Below are 25,130 nucleotides of genomic sequence, written 5' to 3'. Positions count from 1 at the left end.
AGTCTGAGAAGAAGGAGGTGGGCAAATGGTAGATTTCAGTCATGTTACCCCTGTAGCCCACCTTTGATATCCTGGCAGTAGTGGTTTCTCAGCTTTAGTTATAATAATTTTTTTAACATCCTCCCCTGTTTCTCCAAGATGAAAAACACTGACTTTTTACATAGTGCACTTGTGTGGTTAAATAGTAATATATGCAAGTAGAATTTTTGATAAGAATTATTTGTGAGAGTTATTCTCTACCAGTTTATGTACTGCTAGTAAGAAGAAAGAAATTAGGATTTGGAATTTTTGTTATTTTGCCCCGAGTTTTATTTGCTCTCATAGTACAGTTTGTTTTCTGTGTGCTTGCTTGGGGCCCAGCAGATTGACATTCAATAAATAACATTTATTGAATGGCAATGATGTGTCAAGCTCTGTGCTAAATAAACACTTTACATGTATTACTTTATTTAATCCTCACAAAAATCCTGTGGAGTATCATATCCCCATTTTACACTTGAGGAAATGAGACCTAGTTAAGCAACTTGTCATACTGCATCCACATGAAAATTAGTTAAGTCATTGAAACCCTAAGGGTTGGTAAAGTCCATATAAAAATATCTAGATTAAGCTGGGTGTGGTGGCTCATGCCTGTAATCCCAGCACTTTGGGAGGCTGAGGCGGGAGGATCACTTGAGGTCAGGATTTCAAGACCAGTCTGGCCAACATGGTGAAACCCTGTCTCTACTAAAAATACAAAAAATTAGCTGGACATGGTGGTGCACGCCTGTGATCTCAGCTACTTGGGAGGCTGAGGCATGAGAATCGCTTGAACCCAGGAGGCGGAGGTTGCAGTGAGCCGAGATAGTGCCACTGCACTCCAGCCTGGGTGACGGAGTGAGACTCTGTCTCAAAAAAAAATCTAGATTAGAATTTAAAAACGTTAACACTTGAAAAGCGCCTACATTTGCAAAAAGAAGTGAATTTTTCTGAATAGTCCAGTGGTATAGTCAGCATATGCACCAATGTATGTTATATTTAGAGGTGGAATTTGAATTAGATGAATTATTCTTCCAATTTTCCCATATAACCTGCCTGCTATATGCGTTTGCTTCTATCTTATGCTGCATTTTTTGTCTCTGTTGCAACCTGCTGCTATTTTGGGGCTCTACAGCAACATACTATTCATGTAGTGGTAAGTTCTCCTTTATGATTCTTGCTGACCCTGAAGAAGTTAGCAGATGACCACTGGTGTTCCAGGAAGACGTCTGTTGTGTATCTTAGACACTCCACATAGTTTTTGCCTGAGCCGTAGCTTAGATATTTTTAGATTACTAGCAGAAGCTCAAATTTGGTTCATTTTTACTGTATTAATGTAGTTTCAATCTCCATGTTTAGTGCTGTTATTATTTTAAGAATAGAATAATGATGAGGGGCTACAAATTGCTTTCTTTAAAAGAAGCCTTTAGATTAGCTTTTTTTTTTTTTTTTTTTGCTTATTTCCCTGAGCTTCTCATGCTATCCTACCCAAAATTCTTTCTTTTGATAAATAAGGTGTGTAAATATGGACTTTCTAATAGGAATTTCTGAACTTTGTTTAGGACAAATATGGTCTTGGAACCAGGCTTCAGCGACCACGAGCTGGCGCATCCATCAGTACCCTTGCCGGACTTTCGTAAGTTTAGACATGAAATGACTTTGAGGAGAACAGCAGGTATCAAAATGAATATCAAATAAATGAGATTAAAAAAAACACACACACACAGTTGCCAATGGAAAAGAAGATTCTTGTACTTAGAAAAGACCTACGCTATACAGATATTCTATGACAGAGGAATACTTCAATTATTGATATAGACTGAGGATAATCAGGTGGATCCTTGAGAAATTACTGTTTTGTTTTTGTTTTTGTTTTTGTTTTTCAATCTTTCAGCCTTAAAGAAGGAGAGGACCAGAAAGAGATAAAGATTGAGCCAGCTCAGGCTGTGGATGAAGTGGAACCTCTACCTGAAGACTATTATACAAGACCAGTAAATTTAACAGAGGGTAATTTTCTGTGTTCTTCTACTTTGTTTCTAGTCTACATCTAATTCTGTTTTTGTTATTTATATACCTAGTGATTTGAGATTTTTAATGGAATAGTTGTTAGTAGTAAAATGATATGTAGAAAATAAAACAGCTGTAATAGAGGTAATTATTTGAAATCTAAAATGTCAAATATCTATATTTTCATTTTTATGAACAACACTGTTCATAAAGGCAGTAATGCTTCATGTAATTACTGGTACGTAAAAGTTTGATTTTGAAAGTCACTGTAAACTAAGCCTGTTTTCTGCCTTTCTTTCTAGTAACTACCCTTCAGCAGCGTCTGTTACAGCCTGACTTCCAGCCAGTCTGTGCTTCACAGCTGTATCCTCGCCACAAACATCTTCTGATCAAACGGTCCCTGCGCTGCCGTGTAAGTATTCCATTCTGTAGAATGACCATTGTACAAGAGGAAAGCAAAAATAAATGTGGCTGGTGTCTGACCAGTGTCAAAAGCTTTGGAATGTAGTAAATACTGAAAATACTTGTAGAGAACATACTAATTGCAAGGCACTATTTTAAATGCTTTCAATATAAACAACGCTTAAAACTCTGTGAGGTAGGTACTACTGTTAAACCTGTTTTACAAATGTAGAAAATGAAGTATCTGAAGGTTAGGTACATAGGGTTAACCCCTAAAAGAATAGTGAAAGAGTGTGTAACTTTTAGGCTAGTGTTCAGGCTCAGGGAGGACCAATAAAAAAAAATCAATTTAAAAGAAAGCAAGAAAAAAGAAAAATCAGCAAAATCCAGGCTCTGGTAATTTACAGAACAAATGACAAAGTTTCTTCAATAAATAAATTGTAAAAACAAAATGGGAAAGAAACCTTTTAGATGAGTACTGTCCGACAGAACTTTCTATGGCGATGGAAGTATTCTGTGTCTGTACAGTCCCCCATGATAGCCACTAGGCACATGTGGCTCTTGAGCACATGAAATGTGATAGTGCCCCTGAGGTACTGAGTCAGTCTTTAATTTCATTTAAATAACCACATGTCACTAGTGGCTAATGTTACTTAATCATTCTCTAGGTTAGAAGAGACTTAAAAGTTTACCAAACACAATGTATAGATTTTATGTAGATTCGGATTCAAACAAAACAGAAAGAAAGGGCCCAGGGGAGGAGGGAAGAAGGGAAAGAGGAAAGAAGGAAAGAAAAATTTGTGAAATCTTTGAGAAAATTTAAACACTGGTAGCATTTTTGATGCTATTAAAGAACTATTGGGCAGGCCACAGTGACATGCACTTGTAGTCCCAGCTACTCTGGAAGCTGAGGCAGGAGAATCCCTTGAGCCTGAGGAGTTTGAGACTGTAGTGTGTAATGATTGTGCCTGTCAATAGCCACTGCACTCCAGCCTAGGCAACACAGTAAGACCCTGTCTCTTAAAAAAAAAAAAAAATGTATTTTTTCTTTTTTAGGAATAATGATAGTACTTTGTTTTTTAATGTCTTTATCTTTTGGAGATACATACAGAAATATTTATGGAGGAAGTGACTTGGTCTCTGGTATTTGTTGCAAAATAATGAGGGATGAGGAATGGGTAAGAGTATAAATGAAACAAGATTGGCCATTGTTGCTAATTTTTGATAACAAGTTGCTGATTCTTTTTGTTTGTTTAACCTGAGAGCATAGATTCAAGTCCTGCATATATATTCCGAAGTTGATAATTGTTGAAGTTGGATGATGGGTACCTAGAGATTTGTGATACCATTCTATATTTTTGTACGTGTTAGAAAATTTCTATAATGTAAAACCTTTATAAAAAGAAAGAAAAAGAAGGGGCAAAGGAACATTGAATTGGTAGTTCAAATAGAAGGCCTGGGCTCATGCCTGTAATCGCAACACTTTGAGAGGCCAAGGCAGGAAGATCACTTGAGCCCAGGAGTTTGAGATCAGCCTAGGCAACATAGTGAGACCCTGTCTCTACCAAAAAAAAAAAAAAAAAAGGGGGGGGCCAGTGTGGTGGTTCACACCTGTAGTCCCAGCAAGTCGGGAGGCTGAGGCAGGAGAATTGCTTGAGCCCAGGAGGTTGAGGCTGCTGTGAGCAGTAATCACACCACTGCACTCCAGCCTGGGTGACAAAGCAAGACCCTGTCTGTTAAAAAAAAAAAAAAAAAAAAAAAAAAAAAGAATGCGTGTAGTAAGATAGTAGATTAAAATCCAGATGTATCAGTATTTACATTAAATACCAATGAACTAAATGCTTCCATTAAAAGACAAACATTGTCAGTCTAAATAATAAAGCAAATTGCGGTGATCCATCTATATGCTTATTGCAAGAGGACAAACATGAGAACTCAGAAAAGTTGAAAGTAGAGAGAAGTGGGAAAAATATTGGACAAACTAATTTTTTTAAAAGAGGGATAATTTGTTTAAAAAAAAAATTCAATTTACAAAGAAGATATAACCATCTAAGTCGTGCACTGAATAATAGACTCAAAATATATAAAGCGACATTTGAGAAAATTACATAAATGGACAAATCATTTTGGGAAATTTTGAAATACTTCTCTCTGTAACCGAGAGAACAAATAGATGAAAATCAGTAAGAATATAGAACATTTGGACAATTTAACTAGCAAACTTGACCAAATGGGCATATATAGACCACTGTACCCAATATCTGTAGAACATATGCATTCTTTTCAAGTACACACAGAACACTTATAAAGGTTGATTATATACTGGGTTATTATATGGTAAGTCTGAACATTTTTCCAAAGATGAAATTCTTTAAGTTAAAACAAAGTTTTTATTAACAAGAAAAGTTTTAAGTCACATTTATACTTTATAATAATAAATAGGCTAAGATGCTCAATAACACAAGGCTTTCTCTTTTGAACACTTTATTTCCATTTAGTACTCTTAAATATGTTTGCTTGTTGTGTGTTTATATTTTAATAGGTAAAAGTTATGAATCACCAGCTATTTTGCTACCTAACTGCACTGGAAAATGAAAATGTATAGAATTTTATCATTAGATCAGAGTTTTAAAAATCAAAGGATAAGGATTTGTTTAAAATATTTTAACATTAGGGCATTATACCTTTTTCAGAACAAATATAATTTATAGACATTATACAAGGCAATTTTTTATCAAATATCAATATTTTAAAATGCTTTATTTAGCTGAAATGTTGTTTCAGTTGAAAAAACTATCTCCGGTTACAAAAAAATCATCAGGAAGCTTATTGGATTTAATCTGCTTTAGAAGTGTCCTAAGAAGCCTTAAATTAAATATTTTAAGTAGAAAAAATAATTTTAAAATCGTATGTTGTACTATTACTGTGGTTTATATACATATATTAAATGGTCTCTTTTATAGGAAACATGACTGGAAGTTATCACATTAAGCACTGTAAAATTAAAGGCAAGAGCTAATCACCTTTTAGCAAAAGTACTCTGTATGCAACAGTTGCAAGTATGAAAGCTATTATTTAGCAGTTGATAATTGCCTGGTACAAAATATAAACAAAGTACATTTACTGGATTGTTTTTAGTTTGCAGCTGCCCTCAACTATCCCAGATAAGGATTTCTCATAAATAAAAGCTGCAGTACAATTCACTTAGTGGTTAGTTAGGCCAATCCTCCCCGCCATTATCCTTGTTCTTCCCCACCGCCCCTAACCCCTGCAGTGGCACTGTGTTATTAAAAACATTAAGTACCTGGGGTTTGTGCTTCAGATCAAGACATCATTTGCGTAATTTCAAATGATAAGACAACTTTTCCTGTAGAAATGATGCTTTGTGGTCACAATTCAAAAAGTAATTGTTTTCAAATAACCTGACATACCTTAGCAATTACAAAACCGTGATTTTGCCACAAACGTGCAATGCTAAAAGATGTGGACGGCTGTTCTTCTGCTTAAGTTTAGAGTGCTGCAAAACTTGGGTAATGACTATTTTTTCAGTTAACATAACCAGCCCACGGTACAGCATACTATATCACAAAGTACAAATCCAAGGAAGGTAATACCTTTGCTAAGTTGCGGAATTTTGGCAAATCAGTACAGGTCTTTTTAATATGATAAAACTATTTTTGTGGGAGTCATGTATAACTTTAGGAATAATTTTCACTCCAAAAATATTTAAGTGCCAGCTGATATTATTAAAAACATTATAATGGTTTTTAATGGTGATTTATAGCAGAGCAAGGATAATGGCGGGGAGGATTGGCCTAACTAACCACTCAGTGAATTGTACTGCAGCTTTAATTTATGAGAAATTTATGAGAAGTTATTTTATACAAACTAATGTGTTTTAAACTACACAATATCTCTTGTTAAGTGAGCTCCCTTGTTCAAGCTGTTAGACTATCCAGCAGCAGAGCAATGCATGTCTCGAGGAGGTGGCTTAGCTCAGTTGTGGGGTTGGTCCAAAGCCGGGGAGAGTTCCAGTGTGTTGAAAAAGCTTTAAAATTCTATTTTAAGGAGATTTATTGTCAATACCAATTTCCAAGGACTTCTTTAAAAATTGTTAAATTTTCACATAAATACTGGAACCCTCAAAATTAGACAGTTATTTCAAACAACATTCATTTCAGATGATCCCTTATATTTAGAAGCCCTGCATCTTGTTGGTTTGACCAAAAGTCATATAGCCTTACACCAGCTTATTTTTTTTTTAATTCTGCTTAAAATAGAGGTTTGTTGGGAGGCTGAGGCAGGAGAACTGGTTGAACCCAGGAGGCAGAGGTTGCAGTGAGCCGAGATTGCGCCATTGTACTCCAGCCTGGGCAACAAAAGCAAAACTTGTCTCAAAAAATAAATAAACATAGGTTTGTTTTAAATAACAAAATATATAAAAAGCAAGCTTGGGAGAGACCTGGAGCACCCATCCAATATTGTCTACCAACTTTCATGATTGTTTCTTTGCACGTGCTGCTGCTGCCATTGGAGTCCCTATGCTTTCTCTTGCTGAGGCTGTCATCTGGAAGATGAAATTATTAAAGTATATTATTTGATCACAATGCAGTTAAGTTAGAAATCAGTAATTTCTTTATAGCAAAACTTGCAGGATACAACTAAGGCTGTGCTTAGCTATACAGTATATATTAGAAAAGAAGAAATATTAAAAGATTAGCGATGTCAGCATCCATTTCAAGAAGTTAGAAAAAAAACAGCAAAGTCCAAAGATAACAGGTGTTAATAAATTAAGAAACCAATATAAAATACAATAAATTAATATAAAATATAATAAATTAAGAAACCAAAATACAAAAGAGCAACAGAATCAGAAGTTGATTTCTTAAAAAAGATTAGTAATAGAAATAGTTGTATATAAATTAAGTTGATATAAATTTATATAAATATGGTTATATAATGCACCGTTAATATAGTAATATCTACCAAAAGTAAAGTTACCTTTTGTCTCATCAACTTCACTTTTAGGAATCTACCTTGCACCTCCACAAATACAAACCAAAATATGCAGAGATTATAGTATAGCTACACAATGAGTACTATAAATTTATTTAAAAGAATGTGTTAATATGGGATACTTTTTTTTTTTTTTTTTTTTTTTTTTGAGATGGAGTCTCACTCTGTTGCCCAGGCTGGAGTGCAGTGTTGCAATCTCAGCTCACTGCAAGCTCTGCCTCCTGGGTTCACACCATTCTCCTGCCTCAGCCTCCCAAGTAGCTGGGACTACAGGTGCCCGCCACTACGCCCAGCTAATTTTTTTGTATTTTTAGTAGAGATGGGGTTTCACCATGTTAGCCAGGATTGTCTCGATCTCCTGACCTTGTGATCCGCCCTCCTCGGCCTCCCAAAGTGCTGGGATTACAGGCGTGAGCCACCGCGCCCGGCCTGGGATACATTTTTAAATGCAAAAAGCAAAGTGCATGGTAGGTATGCAACTTCTGTATAAAAAAGGAGGGAAAGTACAAACGTACATATAAACAAAAAAAGTGTGTCTATATATATGCAGACGTAGACCCATGCATATGAGAAAATTTGTTATATACTAAATATGGCATTTTAGATCATTAGGGAAAGAATAGGCAATTACATTTTGCTAGGTCAAGTGATTATATGGAAGAAAATAAAATTGGGTTGCTACCTCACCCTACATAGAAGTTAATTTCAGGAACATTGGAAATTTGAAGAGCCAAACTTCTAGAAGGAAATAGAGGCGAATACCTCATGACTTCTGGGTAGGGGAATGTTTCATAAGTAGTACAAATAAGCACAAACTATAATGTAAAGTTACATATTTTACTTCATTAAAAGTAAAACTTGTACCCTCATGCCAAAGAAAACCCGTAAAGAAATGGAAAGATAAGCCACAGACTGAGAAAAGTAGTTTGCAAGGTATATTATTAACAATAGATTAATATCTATTGTTAATATCAGCAAATAGCAAGGAAATAAAAATAACCAGTAGATCCTAACATTCAAGTTACGGCAGAGGAAATCCCAATAGCCAGTAAATATGAAAGATATTCAGATTTATACACTAATCAGGGAAATGTACATTAAAACTGCAATCAGAAAATAAAAAATTTTAAAAAATTAACTGCAATGGAATATCATTTCATAATCATCAGATTAGTCAGTTATATTTCAATATCCATTAAAATAGCAAATGCATATACCCTTTGATCTACTCTTAGGAAATTGTCTTACAGATACTTAGACACTTAGGAAATGATTCATGTACAAGAATACTCATTGCTGCATTACTTATAGTAGCAAAATAATGGAAACGTCCTGAATGTCCATCAATTTCTATCTTATGTAAGTTATAGAAATTGTTACAGTGGGACACAGAGGCCTCTCTATATGTACTGAAATGGAATTAATTCCAAGATAGAATAAATGAAAAAAGCAAGAGAATTAAATATAAAATGTTCCCTTTTGTGTTACTGTGAAAAAAGCAAGGTGATGTATGCTTATACTTTTATGTGCATAGGCTGTCTGGGGAGAGGAACAAGGGGACAGACAGATAATGGGTAATCTTTACACTGGACACCTTTTTTGTTCTGTTAAAAACATTTTTAACCAGGTATATGTAGTGCATATTTAAGAAAGTAGTAAATAATTATTACTGTCCTAGTGCAGTGGCTCATGCCTGTAATCCCAGCACTTTGGGAGGCCGAGGCAGGAAGATTACTGGAGCCCAGGAGTTGGAGGCTGTAGTGAGCTTTGATTGTGCCACTGCACTCCAGCTTGGGTGACAGAGTGATACCCTATCTCAAAAATAATCATTGTTACTGTACTTTAAAGCATAGGATCTGGAATTTTACTACCTGGATTTAAATCCCAGTGTCCATTTTTATTGGCTCTATAAAGTTGCACAGGTTACTTACCCTTCCTGTGTACCATTTTAATCATCTATAATATGGCAACCTTAATGTAATACCTATACCTAGCTCATAAAGTTGATGTGATATTTAAATCCAGTTAAACCAGTGAGCACGTTGTTTAGCAAATACAGTAAGTACTCAGTATGTGTTACTTTAGTAGTTTTTAAGTACCACAGAGGTGTAATAATATTGGATAGTGTGGTTGCACATATCAGGAAGTGCAAACATCTTTTATAAACTTTGGCTGCTATACACTATTCAAAAACATATGGTCTTATAGCAGAATAAAACAAAACAAAATTCTCGTAAATGCTGTCCTTCTGAATTTAGCAGCTCTATGGATCAACAAAGTGTGTTGTTGTCTTCTGATATACGTTATATTTGTTTTCTTTTTAGAAATGTGAACATAATTTGAGCAAGCCAGAATTTAACCCAACATCAATCAAATTCAAAATCCAACTGGTCGCTGTGTGAGTATTTTGGGATTGGTGTTTTCAGTTACTGTTTTGAGTTATTTTGGTTTATTCTTCTTCCCCAGTGTGAGTTGTGTTTACTCTTGGCCTTAAAAAAAAAAAAAAAAAAAAAAAAAAAAAAAATTACATCAAAATAATGTTGACATTCTGTTCCTGTTTAGGTTTTGAATTTAGTTACATGCCATGAAGTTTAAGATAAATAGATTCAGGGGTATTGGGATCAGGGACACAGTGGCCCAGTATGATCTGGAGCAACAAGGTATGTCGATTATTTGGTGGAAAGTCACTAGTCATCATTACAAATTATAAAGTATCTGAGTTTGGGAATAATCCTTCAAAAAAATTAAAAAATAATAAAGTATAGCTGATTGAAGAGTATCCCTGTAATAGTGTTCATTTTACTTTACCTGTGTTATAACACTTCATTGACTGGAATGAAAGTGATTAAGTTAGTGTTAACTCTCTGGGACTTGCGAGTAGAAGAGAATTTTGTTTATAAAAACTACCTATCAGGCTATCTGAATGGTCCTAATTAGAGACAAATACTGCCACTTAAAACTTACCCAGTGTTCATCTAATTAAATGTAAACTTTTCATATCTCATCATACTTTTCTAATACATAAATTTTTTAAATTACCTGGCAAACAAGAAAAATGTTTTCACAAATTAGGAAAGTATTGTCTAGCTTTGGAGTAAGAGAGCCCTTCTTTAGCAAGACAGGAAACCCAGAAGCCATTAAAGAAAAGAAACACCTTTGACCTTCGCAAAAAGAAATAGTGGTTATAAAAGATGAAATTAAAGCCAGGTGCAGTGGCTCGCACTTGTGATCCCAGCACTTTGGAAGCCTGAGTCAGGAGGATCACTTGAGCCCAAGAGTTGAAGACGAGCCTGGACAACATAGTAAGACCCCATCTCTACAAAAAAATTTTAAAATTAGCCAGGTGCAGTGGCATGCACCTGTAGTCCTAGCTACTTGGGAGGCTGAGGTGAGAGGACCGCTTGAGCCCAGGAAGTCAAGGCTGCAGTAAGCTATGATTGTGCCACAGCACTCCAGCCTAGACAGTGGAGCAGGACTCTCTCTCTAAGGAAAAAAAAAATTTTTAAGACAAAATTAGCAACAAAGTCCTGAGACAAATAGTAAAGCAAGAAAGAATATTTGGCAGTCGTGACAAACTAAAGTTTAATATCCCAGGCATAGAGAATTCCCAGAAATTGAAAAGATAAAAATAGAGGGAGGCAGTAAAGTGGAATGTGGAACAAGGGATTTGAACAGGTAGCTTATGGAAAAGGAATTTCAAATGGCCAGAAGATACACTGTATATGGAAAGAAACTAAGACTTGATAGGAAAAGTTTTAAAAAGTAATTAGCATCTAGTGCTCATGAGAATGTGGGTAAACACATACTTGCACACATTGTTGGTAGGATCTTGAATTGCTAGTCTTTTTGGAGAGTGGTCTGGAAATATCAAAAATTACATAGACCTTTTAACCCAACAGTACTGTTTCAGGGATGTATTCTGTAGAAACAAAATCACCAATATATAAAGATGCATTTCCAAAGGTGTGTATTAGAATATATTAATGGCAAAAAGCTGCAAACAGTTTAACCAAAAGTTAATCAGTGTCAAACTGATTAACCATTAACAAGGAAATAGTTGGTTAAATTGAGATAACTTGTACGTAGAATATTATGCAGCAATTAAAAATAAGTATTAGGAAACAAAAAGGTTGGGAAGTGCATGTCTGGTGAGTTAGGAGGAGCTAGGAGGGCCAGGAAGAGGGTCTGTCACTTACTGTTTTTGTCTAAACTTACTTCCCTCCTCTCTGAAATGGGAATAATGTCTTCCTCTTGGGATTCTTGAAAATAATCAAATGAGTAATTATGTTTGCAAATGCCTTGTAACTCACCATAAAATATGTTCATTTTCCTAACTACTCTTAATACATGATTGGTTAGGAATAAAGAGACTTACAGAAATGGCACTTGTGAAGTCTGGGATGAACTCCTTTCTTAAGAATTATACTCATTACAGAAACCCTGAATGGCAGCCTGTGCTTAGCATCAGTTTCTTAAGCTTGCTTTGAGAAAAAGTGATTTTTTTCTGACATCATTTTAGAATTGCCTGGCTATCTTAATACAGATACTCTGAGGCCAGGTGTTTGGCTCATGCCTGTAATCTCAACATTTGGGGAGGCCAAGGCAGGAGGATCGCTTGAGCCTTAGGAGTTCAAGCCCAGCCTGGGCAACATAGTGAGTCCTCACCTGTACAAAAAATCAAAAATTAGCTGAGCATGGTGGCACACTCCTGTACTCCCAGCTACTTGGGAGGCTGAGGTGGGAATATCACTTGAGCCTGGGGGGTCGAGGCTTCAGTGAGTCATGATTGTGCCATTACACTCCAGCCTGGGTGACAGCAAGACCCTGTCTCAAAAAAAAAAAAAAAAAATACAGAGCTGTGGTATCAAACCTCAGACCTACTGAATTCAAATTCTTAGAAGTGGGATCCTTAAATTTCTTTTTATTGTTGTTGCTTTTGTGTGTGTATGTGTTTGTTTTTTTGAGATTCAGGAAGATGAAAGTTTCTTAAATTCCTGTTAAGTTACTCAGGTAATCCTGCTGGTCACCATGAGAAATAGCTCGTTTAAAGTTTAAATATCTGATTCTAAGATGTACTTTTTTCCCCCACTTTTAGTGTTTCTGCAATAGATTTTGTATTATGTTAATGTATGCACAATAATGAACATTTATGTGAGCTTTGTTCCAAGCACTTTTCAAAGCATTCTTGCATGTATTCTTCACAATAACCTCAAGTGATAGATACCATTATTTTCCTCATTTTAGAATTGGGAAAACCGAGACACAAGGAGATAAATATCTTGCCTTAGTCATTACAAAGCAATATCTTGATATGTAAATGCTAATCTGGGGCCTGGGCAGTTTAAACTAGAAATATACATAAGATTTCAGAAAGAACTCATACCAGTTTGGTCTTATGTCTTTTCCTAAGTTCTTACTGTGATGATATGGGTCATTAAAATTATTTTTCTCTGATATGTTCTAATTAACATGAAATCTTTTATGTACTGCACTAGCTTTAAAAAATAATAATAATTTTAAGAGACTCCAATGAATATTAATGCATTTTTTATTTATGCATAGCAATTATATTCCAGAAGTGAGAATCATGTCAATTCCCAACCTTCGCTACATGAAGGTTAGTACCTTGCTCATTAACAGGAAGAAAAAGGACTGATCAATGATGTGTGTATATGTATATGTGGGTGGCTGTGTGTGTATTTGGCACAGGATCCAGTGAGCAAGGGATAGAAAAGAAGACAGTTTGGGGTAATAAAGACTTTAAATTTGTTGACACTGAGATTCTTGACAACAGCATCTTTGATGAAAAGTAGGGAGAAGGAGCAGGGTGCACATTATGTTACGGTGAAATTATAGGTGGGGAAAAGAAAGGAGAGAATGTTGGATCCCACAGGCATCTTTTGTTCTTCTCCAGCCTAGAGATTCTCTTCGATCTCCTGTTTGTTATGTTTTGGGTACTAGGAATCAGTTAGATTTCCATACCACAGCCCTTCTCTTCCTTGGAGTCCTCATCTACTCCCCTTCCTTCCACACACACACCCAGTGAATTGTAGAATATTCTGCAGCAAACTCGTTAACTCTTTTCTTTTCATGCTGCTCCTGAAAACACAAATATTTATTATGTGGTCCTTCATTTGAAAGATTTGTTTTGCTTATCTAGAGAGAGTACCAAACAAGGACAAATTATCACAGTTCAAGAAGTCTTAAGTTTTTATAAGGTCAGGCACGGTGGCTGATACCTGTAATCCCAGCACTTTGGGAGGCCAAGATAAGTAGATTGCTTGGGCCCAGGAGGTCAAGACCAGCCTGGGCAACATGGGGAAACCCCATCTCTACAAAAAATTTGCCAGGTGTGGTGGCGCACAGCTGTGGTCCCAGCTACTCAGGAGGTTGAGATGGGAGGATCACCTGAGCCCAGGAGGTCGAGGCTGCAGTGAGCCATGATCATGCCACTGCACTCCAGCCTGGGCAACAGAGTGAGACCTTGTCTCAAAAATAAATAAATAAATAATAAAAATTTTTAAAAGTTTTTGTAGTCTTGGTGTGCCATTTTTGCTCTGTTAATGCATCTGACTGGCCTGTGGCTCCCATATTTTATTTATGAGGGCCTTCTTTTCAGTCCTTAAATGGCAGCCTGGGTGAGACAGGAGTTTTAACTTCACTTAGATAATGAACATTCCTCAGAATTTCTGGATCTAGTAACTGGCCCTTTCAGTGGAATCTGTCTCATTTCCTCAGTGAAATAGCAACTCCAGAGAGTATTTGGTCTAACATATAGATAATAGAACAGGGATCAGTAAGCACGTAGAGAATACAATGATGTAGAGGTATAAGTAGGGCATCATTACTCAGGAGTAATGGGGGGGATGGCAATTTCGTGAAATATTTGGTATAGCAGCTAAGAAAGTGGCGAATGTCTGAGAGATATGTTTCCTATTCCCCAGGAGAGCCAGGTCCTCCTGACTCTTACGAATCCAGTTGAGAACCTCACCCATGTGACTCTCTTGGAGTGTGAGGAGGGGGACCCTGATAATATCAACAGCACTGCTAAGGTAGGAGCATTTTGCCTCAGCCTGACTGACCCTCACTTTCCCTGGAGTGTCCTCATTTGACCTGGCTTAAAAGACTCCACACACTCTCCTTTCCACATCTAGTCAGCAAGTTCTTTTGATTCCACCTCCTAAATTTTTTTACTTTATCCTGAAACACACTGCCCTATTTGAAGGTCTCATCGTTTCTTACATGGACTGTGACAATAACTTCCTAAATGACCTTGCTATTTTTATACCACCACCTCCATTTCAACCCATTTCTTCTCTATTGCCACTAGGGCGATACTTCTAAAATCTAACTCTGTGCATGCTGGTGATTTAGCATTGCTCTTGACTGAGATGAAGTCCAGATTTTTAGCATAGCCTAAGACCTCCTTAATGACATTACTTCTCTCTGTTCTTCCAGTGTGGTCTTCCTTCAGATCCTCAAATTTAGCATTCCCTGAATCGTACATATTAGTGGTTGTGATCCAGACAGATCCAATAGGTTATAAACTTTGACGCTGGAGAATTGTGTATGCTATTTGTTTTACCTAGCATGCCTCCTTCCTATCCTGACTCCCCTAACATACATGCCGCTTCAGTCTCTGAGTCTCGTACATTCATTCTTCAACACTTGTGAAATATCATTTCCTTTTAGAAATGATACGTTTAAAATCATTTAGAAGCTGGTATGCCTCCTCTAGATTCCTCTACCTTACAAAGAGTATACATAACATAGCACTAACTAGGCCAGGCTTGGTGGCTCACGCCTGTAATCCTAGCACTTTGGGAGGCTGAGGTGAGTGAATCATCTGAGGTCAGGAGTTCAAGACTAGCCTGGCCAACATGGTGAAACCCGTCTCTACTAAATACAAAAATTAGCTGGGCATGATGGCAGGTGCCTGTAATCCCAGCTACTGGGGAGGCTGAGATGGGAGAATCGCTTGAACCCGGGAGATGGTGGTTGCAGTGAGCTGAGATTGCGCCACTGCACTCCAGCCTGGACGGCTGAGGCGAGACTCTGTCTTAAAAAAATATATATAACTAAATGTTAAAGTGGGTGATTTTGACTCAGTGTGAGTTGAATGGATGTAATATGGCCTCTCTTTATATTTTGCTTCTTCTAGTACTTGAAATTTTAGAACAAGAGCCTTTCTCTATAGATCATCTATTACTAATTCATAATTCAGCATGATATTTATAATAAAAATGGTTTAAAAAGATGCCTATATCTTTAGTTGTTATTCAAATAATATTAGAGAATTTCTGTCCTCTTTTTTTTTTTTTTTTCTGCTTTTTAGTGATTTCACTTACTAGCATCACCTCCAAAGAGAGAGAACACTTATTTCACTTATTTGGTCCTTGTTGCTTTTTTTTTTTTTTTTTTTTTTTGAGACAGAATCTCTCTCTGTCGCCAGGCTGGAGTGCAGTGGCGCAGTCTTAGCTCACTGCAATCTCCGCCTCCCTGGTTCAAGCGATTCCCCTACCTCAGCCTCCCAAGTAGCTGGGATTACAGGCGCCTGCCACCATGCCCGGCTAATTTTTGTATTTTAGTAGAGACGGGGTTTCACCATGTTGGCCAGGATGGTCTCAATCGCTTGACCTCGTGATCCACCTTCCCCAGCCTCCCAAAGTGCTGGGATTACAGGTCTGAGCCACCGTGCCCTGCCGCTCCTTTTTAATTAATTTTACTAATAAGCAGCTCCAGTTAAGACAGACAGAAGTAAGTACCTGATGCATAAGCACAGCATATCTTTATAAAGCTCTCTTTATACCTCCCCTCCCACATTTGTATCTATGATTAGAAATTTGATTGACACTGTTAACTGTTAACCTCTGACAGAGCAAAGTTGAGGCCTAATTACAACATAAGTCTGAAGAATGCTAATTGTTTTCCATGACCATAATCACCCAGTATCTCATGTGAGTTTATGTATCAGGTACCAGGAATCAGCTGGTACCATGTCAAAAAACATTGTGTTGGAACCAGTGTTTCTCCTTTGTGTTGTTCTTAATGATGGACTGTTTCAGATGTATCCAAAAAAAAATGAAGAATAATATGGCAAGTACCCATTTCTCCTCATCCCCTTAAGAAATTAAACATTAGGGCTGGGCGCAGTGGCTCACGCCTGTAATCCCAGCAGTTTGGGAGGCCGAGGCAAGTGGATCATGAGGGCAGGAGTACGAAACCAGCCTGGCCAATATGGTGAAACCCCGTCTCTACTAAAAATGCAAAAAATTAGCCAGGCATGGTGGTGGGCGCCTGTAGTCCTAGCTACTCGGGAGGCTGAGGCAGGAGAATCGCTTCAACCCAGGAGGCAGAGGTTGCAGTGAGCCGAGATCATGCCATTTGCACTCTAGCCTGGGCAACAGAGTGAGACTTCATCTCAAAAAAATAAATAAATAAATAAAATAAAACATTAAAGACACAATTGAAGCCCCCATGTTCTCCCCAGCTATTCATTGCAGACCCCATGAAGTAAGTACTCACTTAGCTTTCTCTTAAAACCTTTGTTCTTATAAACTCCATAGAAGTAGTATATATGTTTCCTGAAACTTGCTGTATGCTTCCATTTGTCTAAATCAATGTCATACTTTGCTATATTCTGTCACACTGGTCCCTTCTCAGGCAGGCCTCTCTGTGTTGCTCTCCAGGTGGTGGTGCCTCCCAAAGAGCTCATTTTAGCTGGCAAGGATGCAGCAGCAGAGTACGATGAGTTGGCAGAACCTCAAGACTTTCAGGACGATCCCGAGTGAGTGATCTTTTTGTGATCCCCATACCACAATTGGCTGATAACAAAATGCCCACTTATATCCAATTTTCTTGTCTGGATTTTTTAAAATAACTTTTTTCTTCCTGTTTCTAAAAATAATTATTGTAGAAAATTGGGGAAATATATATAAGACCATGAAGAAGAAAATAAAATTATCCCACCACCAGAGATAAACACCATTAGCATTTTGGCATTTGTCCTTCCAAATATTTCTCACCTCATTGGGATCATTCTATAAATACAGTTTTTTAGCCTTTTTCACTTGAATATATTTTCCCATGTTAATAAAAAAATTTTTAATTATATGATTTTAATGGTTGCGGACAGGATACAATATTCTGTCCCTATAGATTTATCATCAGGTTTGTTCCCCACCCCCACCCCCTTGGAGTAATTAATAGATTTTACTCTTTCATACCTAATAACTGAAAAGAACCAAACCTTCCAGTAACTGGGGACTGTGACCATCAGAGAATTCAGTCTGTAGACTGAATGATTTCAGTGATTTGAACAGAGAATTTAATATAAATAATTGTTCACTTGTGTAACTTAAAAAGTGAAAAAGAACACTAAAGTAGCAATTTTATGCTACTTCATGGGCATAAAATTTCAAAGATAGCTATTTGATGAGCCAGCTACCACCCCTCAGGTGGAGGGAACAAAGGGAAATAGTTAGAATTATTAAAATTTAGAACTTAAAGAAAGAGCTCCATGTAGCTGAAACTCAGGCCTCCAATGAGCTGAAGGGGAACACTGCTTGCGTGGTCCTGGCATCTCGTGATGACAAAGGAGGGGTGGCATGATTATACAAGAATTGGAAAACTTCAACTGCTTATTGCCACTTCCTCCTGGGTAAAGAAGCATTGCTGGGCTGGGCATGGTGGCTCACCCCTGTATTCTCAACACTTTGGGAGGCTGAGGCAGGAGGATTGCTTCACAGGAGTTTGAAACCAGCCTAGGAATAGAGTAAGACCCCGTCTCTACAAAAAAATTTTAAAAATAGCCAGGTGTAGCAGCACATGCTTGTAGTCCCAGCTACTCAGGATACCAGGGTGAGAGAATCAGTTGAGCCCGGGAGGCTGAGGCTGCAGTGAGCCGTGATTGTGCCACTGCACTCCAGCCTGGGCAACAGAGTGATACCTTGTCTCAACAAAAAAAAAAAATTTTTTGGAGTAATGGCCACAGGGAACAGGGACCACAAGCAAACAGGAATCTCTAAAGGAAGAGCAAGACCCTTCCTTCTCCAGACTTCTAGTCTCCCTTTAGAGCCCGCTACTGACAACCTGACAAAGAGCCAACCGATCCAGCAGATACGGTCCAAGCAGAATCCTGTGTCACAAAGCAAAACTGAGAGAGGTGCGCTTGGAGCTGAAAAATAATAGCTTAATAAACTGGCACAGGGAACATTCACAGTCTTTGTTTTGTTTTTTTGAGAAGGAGTCTCTGTTGCCCAGGCTGGAGTACAATGGCGTGATCTCCTGCTCACTGCAACCTCCACCTCCCGAGTTCAAGCAATTGTCCTGCCTCAGCCTCCTGAGGAACTTGTATTACAGGCAAGCGCCACCACGCCTGGCCAATTTTTGTATTTTTAGTAGAGATGGGGTTTTGCCATGTTGCCCAGGCTGGTCTTGAACTCCTGACCTAAAGTGATCCACCCGCCTTGGTCTCCCAAAGTGCTGGGATTACAGGCGTGAGCCACCATGCCCGGCCCATTTACGGTTTTTTGACAGAATGATCAAAAGCTTTCTCAACAAGATGTAAGAGAGAAGAGATAACACAAGGTGGGTTAGAAAAATAAAGTGAAGCCAGGTGCGGTGGCTCATGCCTGTAATCCCAGCACTTTGGGAGGCTGAGGCAGGCAGATCACTTAAGGTCAGGAGTTCAAGACCAGCCTGGCCAACATGGCGAAATCCTGTCTCTACTAAAAATACAAAAATTAGCCAGGCGTGGTGGCAAGTGCCTGTAATCCCAGCTTCTCGGGAGGCTGAGATGGGAGAATCACTTGAATCCTAGGGGCGGGGGTTGCAGTGAGCTCAGATCATGCCACTACACTCCAGCCTGGGCAACAGAGCCAGACTCCGTCTCAAGAAAGAAAAGAAAAATAAAGTGAAGGCAAAGGTGAGATTAGTTTAGTGATTACCAAACGTGGGTTAACTTCAGAAAGCACCAGGTCAAGTGTTGTTTTGTTTTGTTGTTCGATAGCATTCCAGACCCCAACCCCAGAGGATTTTTTTTAGCAGGTCTAGCTAGGGACCAGAAATCCAAATTTGTTTTGGAAAAGCTTCCCAGGTATCAGTGGTTGCTTGGGAAATTAAGGATAAAAAGAAAGACTGATGTTTTCCTTTTTACCATTTTAAACTGTGAATTATTTTTTACATGACTCATACAAATCAAAGGTTTGGTTAGTTACTGTAATACAAAATGTACTGAGTTATACAGTACAAAATGTGTTCTCTCAAATCCTTGCTTTATGTGGGTCCTCAAATTAATTAGGTACAGAAATTTGTTAAGCCAAGATATACTTCTGGAATGATTGTCTGAGATATCAAATTTCAGCCTGATTACATGATAGAGTAATTTAAAACTGAATTAATTATATTTTACATTATTAGATTTAATAGAACTTTCAGATTTCTGGAAACTAACACTGTATAAATATGTGAATACGTAATCCCAGTAACCTTTCTTAGAGTAACTGAATGTCATTTGGGTAGTAGACAAATTCTGTTTATTTCATTGCCTTTTTACTTTCAGAAACTAAGTTATTAAAGCACAAACTGAATGCACAAATGAGGGGAAATTGAAATGGAAACCTCAATGAAGAGACATTTTTGTGTTAAAATTCCTAATTACATAAGTTATTTACAAAAACACTCTTGATTTATGGTGTTCCAAAATTTCCCTTAAAGCACTGAGTTATTAAAACTTCCCACAGTATGGCCAGGCGTGGTGGCTCATGCCTGTAATCCCAGCACTTTGGGAGGCCGAGGCAGAAGCATCGTTTGAGCTTAGGAGGTCAAGGCTACCATGAACTATGATCATGCCACTGCTCTCCAGCCTGGGTAACAGAACAAAACCTTGTCTCTAAAAAATAAAAATAAGGCCGGGTGCAGTGGCTTAGGCTTATGATCCCAGCACTTTGGGAGGCCGAGGCGGGTGGATCACCTGAGATCAGGAGTTCGAGACCAGCCTGACCAATATGGTGAAACCCCATGTCTACTAAAATTACAAAAATTACCCGGGTGTGATGGTGTGCGCCTGTAATCCCAGCTACTCAGGAGGCCGAGGCAGGAGAATCGCTGGAACCCAGGAGGCGGAGGTTGCGGTGAGCCGAGATTGCACCACTGCACTCCAGCCTGGGTGACAGAGCGAGACTCCGTCTCAAAAAAATAAATAAATAAATAAATAAATAACTTTCCACGGTATGAGTCTATGTTCTATAGAAATATTACCACATTTGCACAGAGGTAAATGTAAAGGGATGTTTGCAGCACCATTGTTTATAATAGAGAAAAATTGTCAGCAACCTCAGTATATGCCGATTATGGTAAACACATAATTGAATACTATGCAACCATTACATAGAATGTAGATGATCTGTATATACCAGCGTCAAAAGGTGTTTGTGATAAACAGAGTTAAAAAAAAAGCAAGTTATGGAATAGTGTGTACCATCTGTGTTGGTTAGAAAAGCAGAAAAGTATAAGCTCATAGAAAAATATATGGCCGACATCTTGGCTTATGCCCTTAATTCCAGCACTTTGAGAGGCCAAGGCAAGCAGATCACCTGAGCCCTGGTGTTCGAGACCAGCCTGGGCAACATGGTGAAACCCCATCCCCACCAAAAAATATACATATTAATATATGAAGCTAGTCAGGTGTGGTGGTGCATGCCTGTAGTCCCAGCTACTCGGGAGGCTGAGATGGGAGAGTTACTTGAGCCCATGAAACAGAGGTTGCAGTGACCCAAGGTGGAGCCATTGCACTCCAGCCTGGGCGACAGAGCGAGACTGTGTCTCAAAACAAAACAAAAAAATACTTGGTAGGTTAAGAACAAAGTGTTTATAGGTTTTCCGTGTGTGCTGAAGGAAAGAATAAGGTGAAAGACTTTTACTGTAAGTCTTAGTGGTTTGGCTGATTTTTTTATCTACCTAATACTTGCTTTTTTTTCTTTCCATAGCATTATAGCCTTCAGAAAGGCCAACAAAGTGGGTATTTTCATCAAAGTTACACCACAGCGTGAGGAGGGTGAAGTGACCGTGTGCTTCAAGATGAAGCATGATTTTAAAAACCTGGCAGCCCCCATTCGCCCCATTGAAGAAAGTGACCAGGGAACAGAAGTCATCTGGCTCACCCAGCATGTGGAACTTAGCTTGGGCCCGCTTCTTCCTTAAAAGGTTCCACTGGAGGGCAGATCCCAAAGGACAGTATCACCATAAACCTGCGTTAAAATGTGGAAGCTGCTGCTTCATTAGGCCTTGATAATAACGATGTACCCATGCACTACGGAATTCTATTGCTAAGAAAGTGGGAGCATAGGCAAGGCATTGGGAACACAGGGTAACTGCTGTTGCTCTTGCTCTCACCCCTGTTGACGCCAGTAAGTCTGTGTCTCCCTCACTGAGCCCTGCACGTTGAGTAACAGCAGCATAATTCCATCCTAGGAAAGGGGATGGGTGTTCCTTGGAATGGCATTGTATTTACCACCTGAGAAACTCTGTACTATCTCTTGATCTGATCTCACTAAGGATCACAATGTCACAGATGAAACTTAAATGATAACCCAAAGGTAGACCTGCTGTTAATGATCCAGCATTGGTCACAATGTACCAACTGCTTTCTGCGTTCCATTAAATATCATCTAACAGTCTAAAACATATCTCTTCATTGCCATAATGGCTGCCATTTTGCCATAGATTTCCATATAACTGAAAAATTGAATTGTCACATTATCTTTAGTATTGTGATGATTGGAAAAACCTGTGAAGTTGTTAAGGCACTCTTATTTGCCCTCTTTTTCTAAGTGAATACAGGACATGTATTAGTGGTTCTGAATTTTTTTCCCAGTAAAATATGGATCTTTTAAGAAGAATTTGAGAAGCAAGCAATTACATGTCATGTCAAGGGGGTAGCAACTTCCATTCGTTTTCAATATTGCCACAATACCCAGGGATTAATGCTGCCACAGGGGGGCAATCTTTATTTGTCTTACTTCCTACCCCTTCCCTGTTCTGCCTCTTTAACTCAGTTAAGTTGTTCTGTTTGGGACCTGGAAAAGAACCCAAAGAAAACCTGAGTGGACAGGTTCATTTCCGGAATGCAGAAAACATTTTAAAGGTTAGATTTTTAGCGTATTCTCAACTAGCATTCTTTCCATTGATTTGAAGGGGAAATTAACTATTATAATCTCTTGAATCCAAAACTGGATATTAAGAACTTTCCCCCTTACTAAGTTTAAGACTTGTCATGTGGTGAGTCAAATAAGACCATTTTGATTGTAAACCATAAAATAGTTCAGCAAGTAGCCCACAGTTCTGGCCTAACAGCAGACTTGCTGTTTTCACTTGGTATCCTGGAGTTGGGTTGCTAACCTTAATTTCTATGATGTTTTCTAAAATGAAACTTGTCAAAGTAGACCACCAGCTGCACCGTGTTTTCTGTAAAAGTATTGTTAGTACTAAGTGGCCAAGAGACTTGAGGAAAACACAGATTTTTTGTTTACCTTGGTCTTGTTTTAAGTCTTAAAAAATTAAAGATACATTATAATGTAGAATACAGATGGGACATAGTCCTTGTAAGCTTCCCTTGAAAATGTTTTAAATATTTAGGAAGCTTTTAAAAGACACTAAATTGTACTCTAAAAGACACTAAATTGTACTAATTATACAAAGGTCAAGCCAATTTTGTGAAACAGTCCCACAGAGTAATATATGTGATGCAGTGTAAGAAGGTAAATACTCATCTCTAACATTATGGTAATAATAAGGTTTAGCCTCTTAGGAGTTGGAGCAGGGGGATGGGTAATTACAAATTTGCAGACTGTAGAAAGTTTCATTTTTTTGTGACCCCACAGAGTCTCAAATTTTTATTTCACTACCTGCTAGAGCCTACTGTGAAATCACTGCTCCATATTTGCCAGTGGAGGAAATGGGCATAGAGTAGAGAATAGCTTCATATGTTTACACATTTGCATAGACTACACACATGTCATGCGTTTATGGCAGGTAGCTGCTATTTATTCCCCAGAGTAATAATGTTGAAGTATGGGTCTCATCATTCCGATATACAGAAACACAAAACACTTAGATCGTAAACTTTTTTCTTCAGAAGCCAAATTAACTTGCAGAATCATAGAGCCATTGGTTTAATGTTTCCTCAAGATAGGTTTTAGTGCAAGCTAGTATTCTGTGTGTTCGTAGAAATGATTCAACACCTGCAGCTGGTGAATTAGGAATTGTATTTGTTGCCTTTTTTATATTAGGTGAGGTGCAAAAATTTTAATGCTAGTCAGTATGCACCACCACAGGAAAGTTAGATCCCATTAGCACTTGAAACTACAGTTTTGGAAACTTAGGCTAAGTTAATTTGGATTTGTTACTTGATTCACGTACTGACCTTTTCTTTTGTTTGAAGTGCTTATCAGCATAATGAGCTAAGTGTAATGCATATTTGTGAAGAAACATCCTTTTTGGTCCCTTTTGGGACAGAGAGGTACTCCTTGATCTTTATGAATGACAGGTTACTGTTTTGCCTTATTGCTTAACTTAATGTAGTGAAATAAAGCAGACAAAGCTTGAGCGTGTTGTTTGTTTGCTCTCATGTAGATACTAAGTAGCATGGCTCAGAGCCAAAAGACAGGCGTGGAGTTAAGAGAGTTGGCTAAGAGAGTTGGTGGGGCATGCTCCCTTCCATTCCTTAAATGAAATAATCTAAAATCTCTTAGCAGGTTAGTTCACCATAATATATAAGTAGATGTTGCTTTGAGCTTCTTATATACATATTCGCAGAACCATTATATAAATGTCGTTAGACCTCTACCAGTTTTTATCCTGGGTCATTGCTTCTAAAGATATCCTTTACGATATATACAGTGGTCTGACTCCATCAGTGACCACTCATCCACCTTCATCTGTACCTTCATAACTCTCCCTTCCCTCCTCTTACTTAGATGAATTATTCACACTCTTTCTGTCTGAACCCAGCCCCACCTCTTAACACTCAAGCTCATCCTCTTACCTATTCACAGATAGCATCGGCAGCTCCCCCCTTCCCTTTTCCATCAGCATGTGATTTATCTCATCTTAAAAAAGAAATTGGCCTCACTCTCCTCTTCAGCTGCCACTCCATTTCTCCACTCCCTTTACAGTAAAACTCCTCTAACTCTGGGCATGATCGCTCACACCTGTAATCCCAGCGCTTTAGGAGGCCGAGGTGAGAGGATCATTTGAGGCCAGGAGTTTGAGACAAGACTGGACAACGTAACAAGACCTTGTCTCTGTTTAAGTAAAAGTTTTTTAAAAAAACAAAAATGGCCGGGTGCAGTGGCTCACGCCTGTAATCCCAGCACTTTGGGAGGCCGAGGCGGGCAGATCACGAGGTCAAGAGATCAAGACCATCCTGGCTAACACAGTGAAACCCCGTCTCTACTAAAAATAATAAAAAAAATTAGCCGGGCGTGGTGGCAGGTGCCTGTAGTCCCAGCTACTCTCGAGGCTGAGGCAGGAGAATGGCATGAACCCGGGAGGTGGAGCTTGCAGTGAGCCGAGATCATGCCACGGCACTCCAGCCTGGGCAACAAGAGCGAGACTCCATCTCAAGGGAAGAAAAAAAAAAAAAACACCCTAATTCAACCTTCCAGTTCTTCCATTCTTACCTGAAC

General features: G+C 38.3%; 1 protein-coding gene across 4 annotated transcripts in view; it reads left to right on the top strand.

The window, feature by feature from the left end:
* The window catches only part of DCTN4 (dynactin subunit 4), a 64,415-nt gene extending 40,367 nt beyond the window's left edge, over positions 1-24,048 (top strand). For 3 of the 4 annotated variants that reach the window (XM_054487832.2, XM_054487830.2, XM_054487833.2), the window contains exons 6-14: positions 1,154-1,174; positions 1,581-1,654; positions 1,913-2,025; positions 2,328-2,437; positions 9,768-9,841; positions 13,006-13,060; positions 14,388-14,495; positions 17,133-17,230; positions 21,432-24,048. In XM_054487832.2, the coding sequence (XP_054343807.1) occupies positions 1,154-1,174; positions 1,581-1,654; positions 1,913-2,025; positions 2,328-2,437; positions 9,768-9,841; positions 13,006-13,060; positions 14,388-14,495; positions 17,133-17,230; positions 21,432-21,645 (867 nt within the window). In that variant the 3' untranslated portion in view covers positions 21,646-24,048. The remainder of the gene's footprint in view (positions 1-1,153; positions 1,175-1,580; positions 1,655-1,912; positions 2,026-2,327; positions 2,438-9,767; positions 9,842-13,005; positions 13,061-14,387; positions 14,496-17,132; positions 17,231-21,431) is intronic. The other variant, XM_054487831.2, reaches the window with a different exon arrangement.
* The last annotated feature ends 1,082 nt before the right edge of the window (positions 24,049-25,130 follow it).

This window comes from Pongo pygmaeus, chromosome 4 (assembly GCF_028885625.2).
Source record: "Pongo pygmaeus isolate AG05252 chromosome 4, NHGRI_mPonPyg2-v2.0_pri, whole genome shotgun sequence".
NCBI classification, from domain to species: domain Eukaryota; kingdom Metazoa; phylum Chordata; class Mammalia; order Primates; family Hominidae; genus Pongo; species Pongo pygmaeus.
Note: the sequence above shows the minus strand (reverse complement) of the source record. Positions and strands in the feature narration are given on the sequence as shown.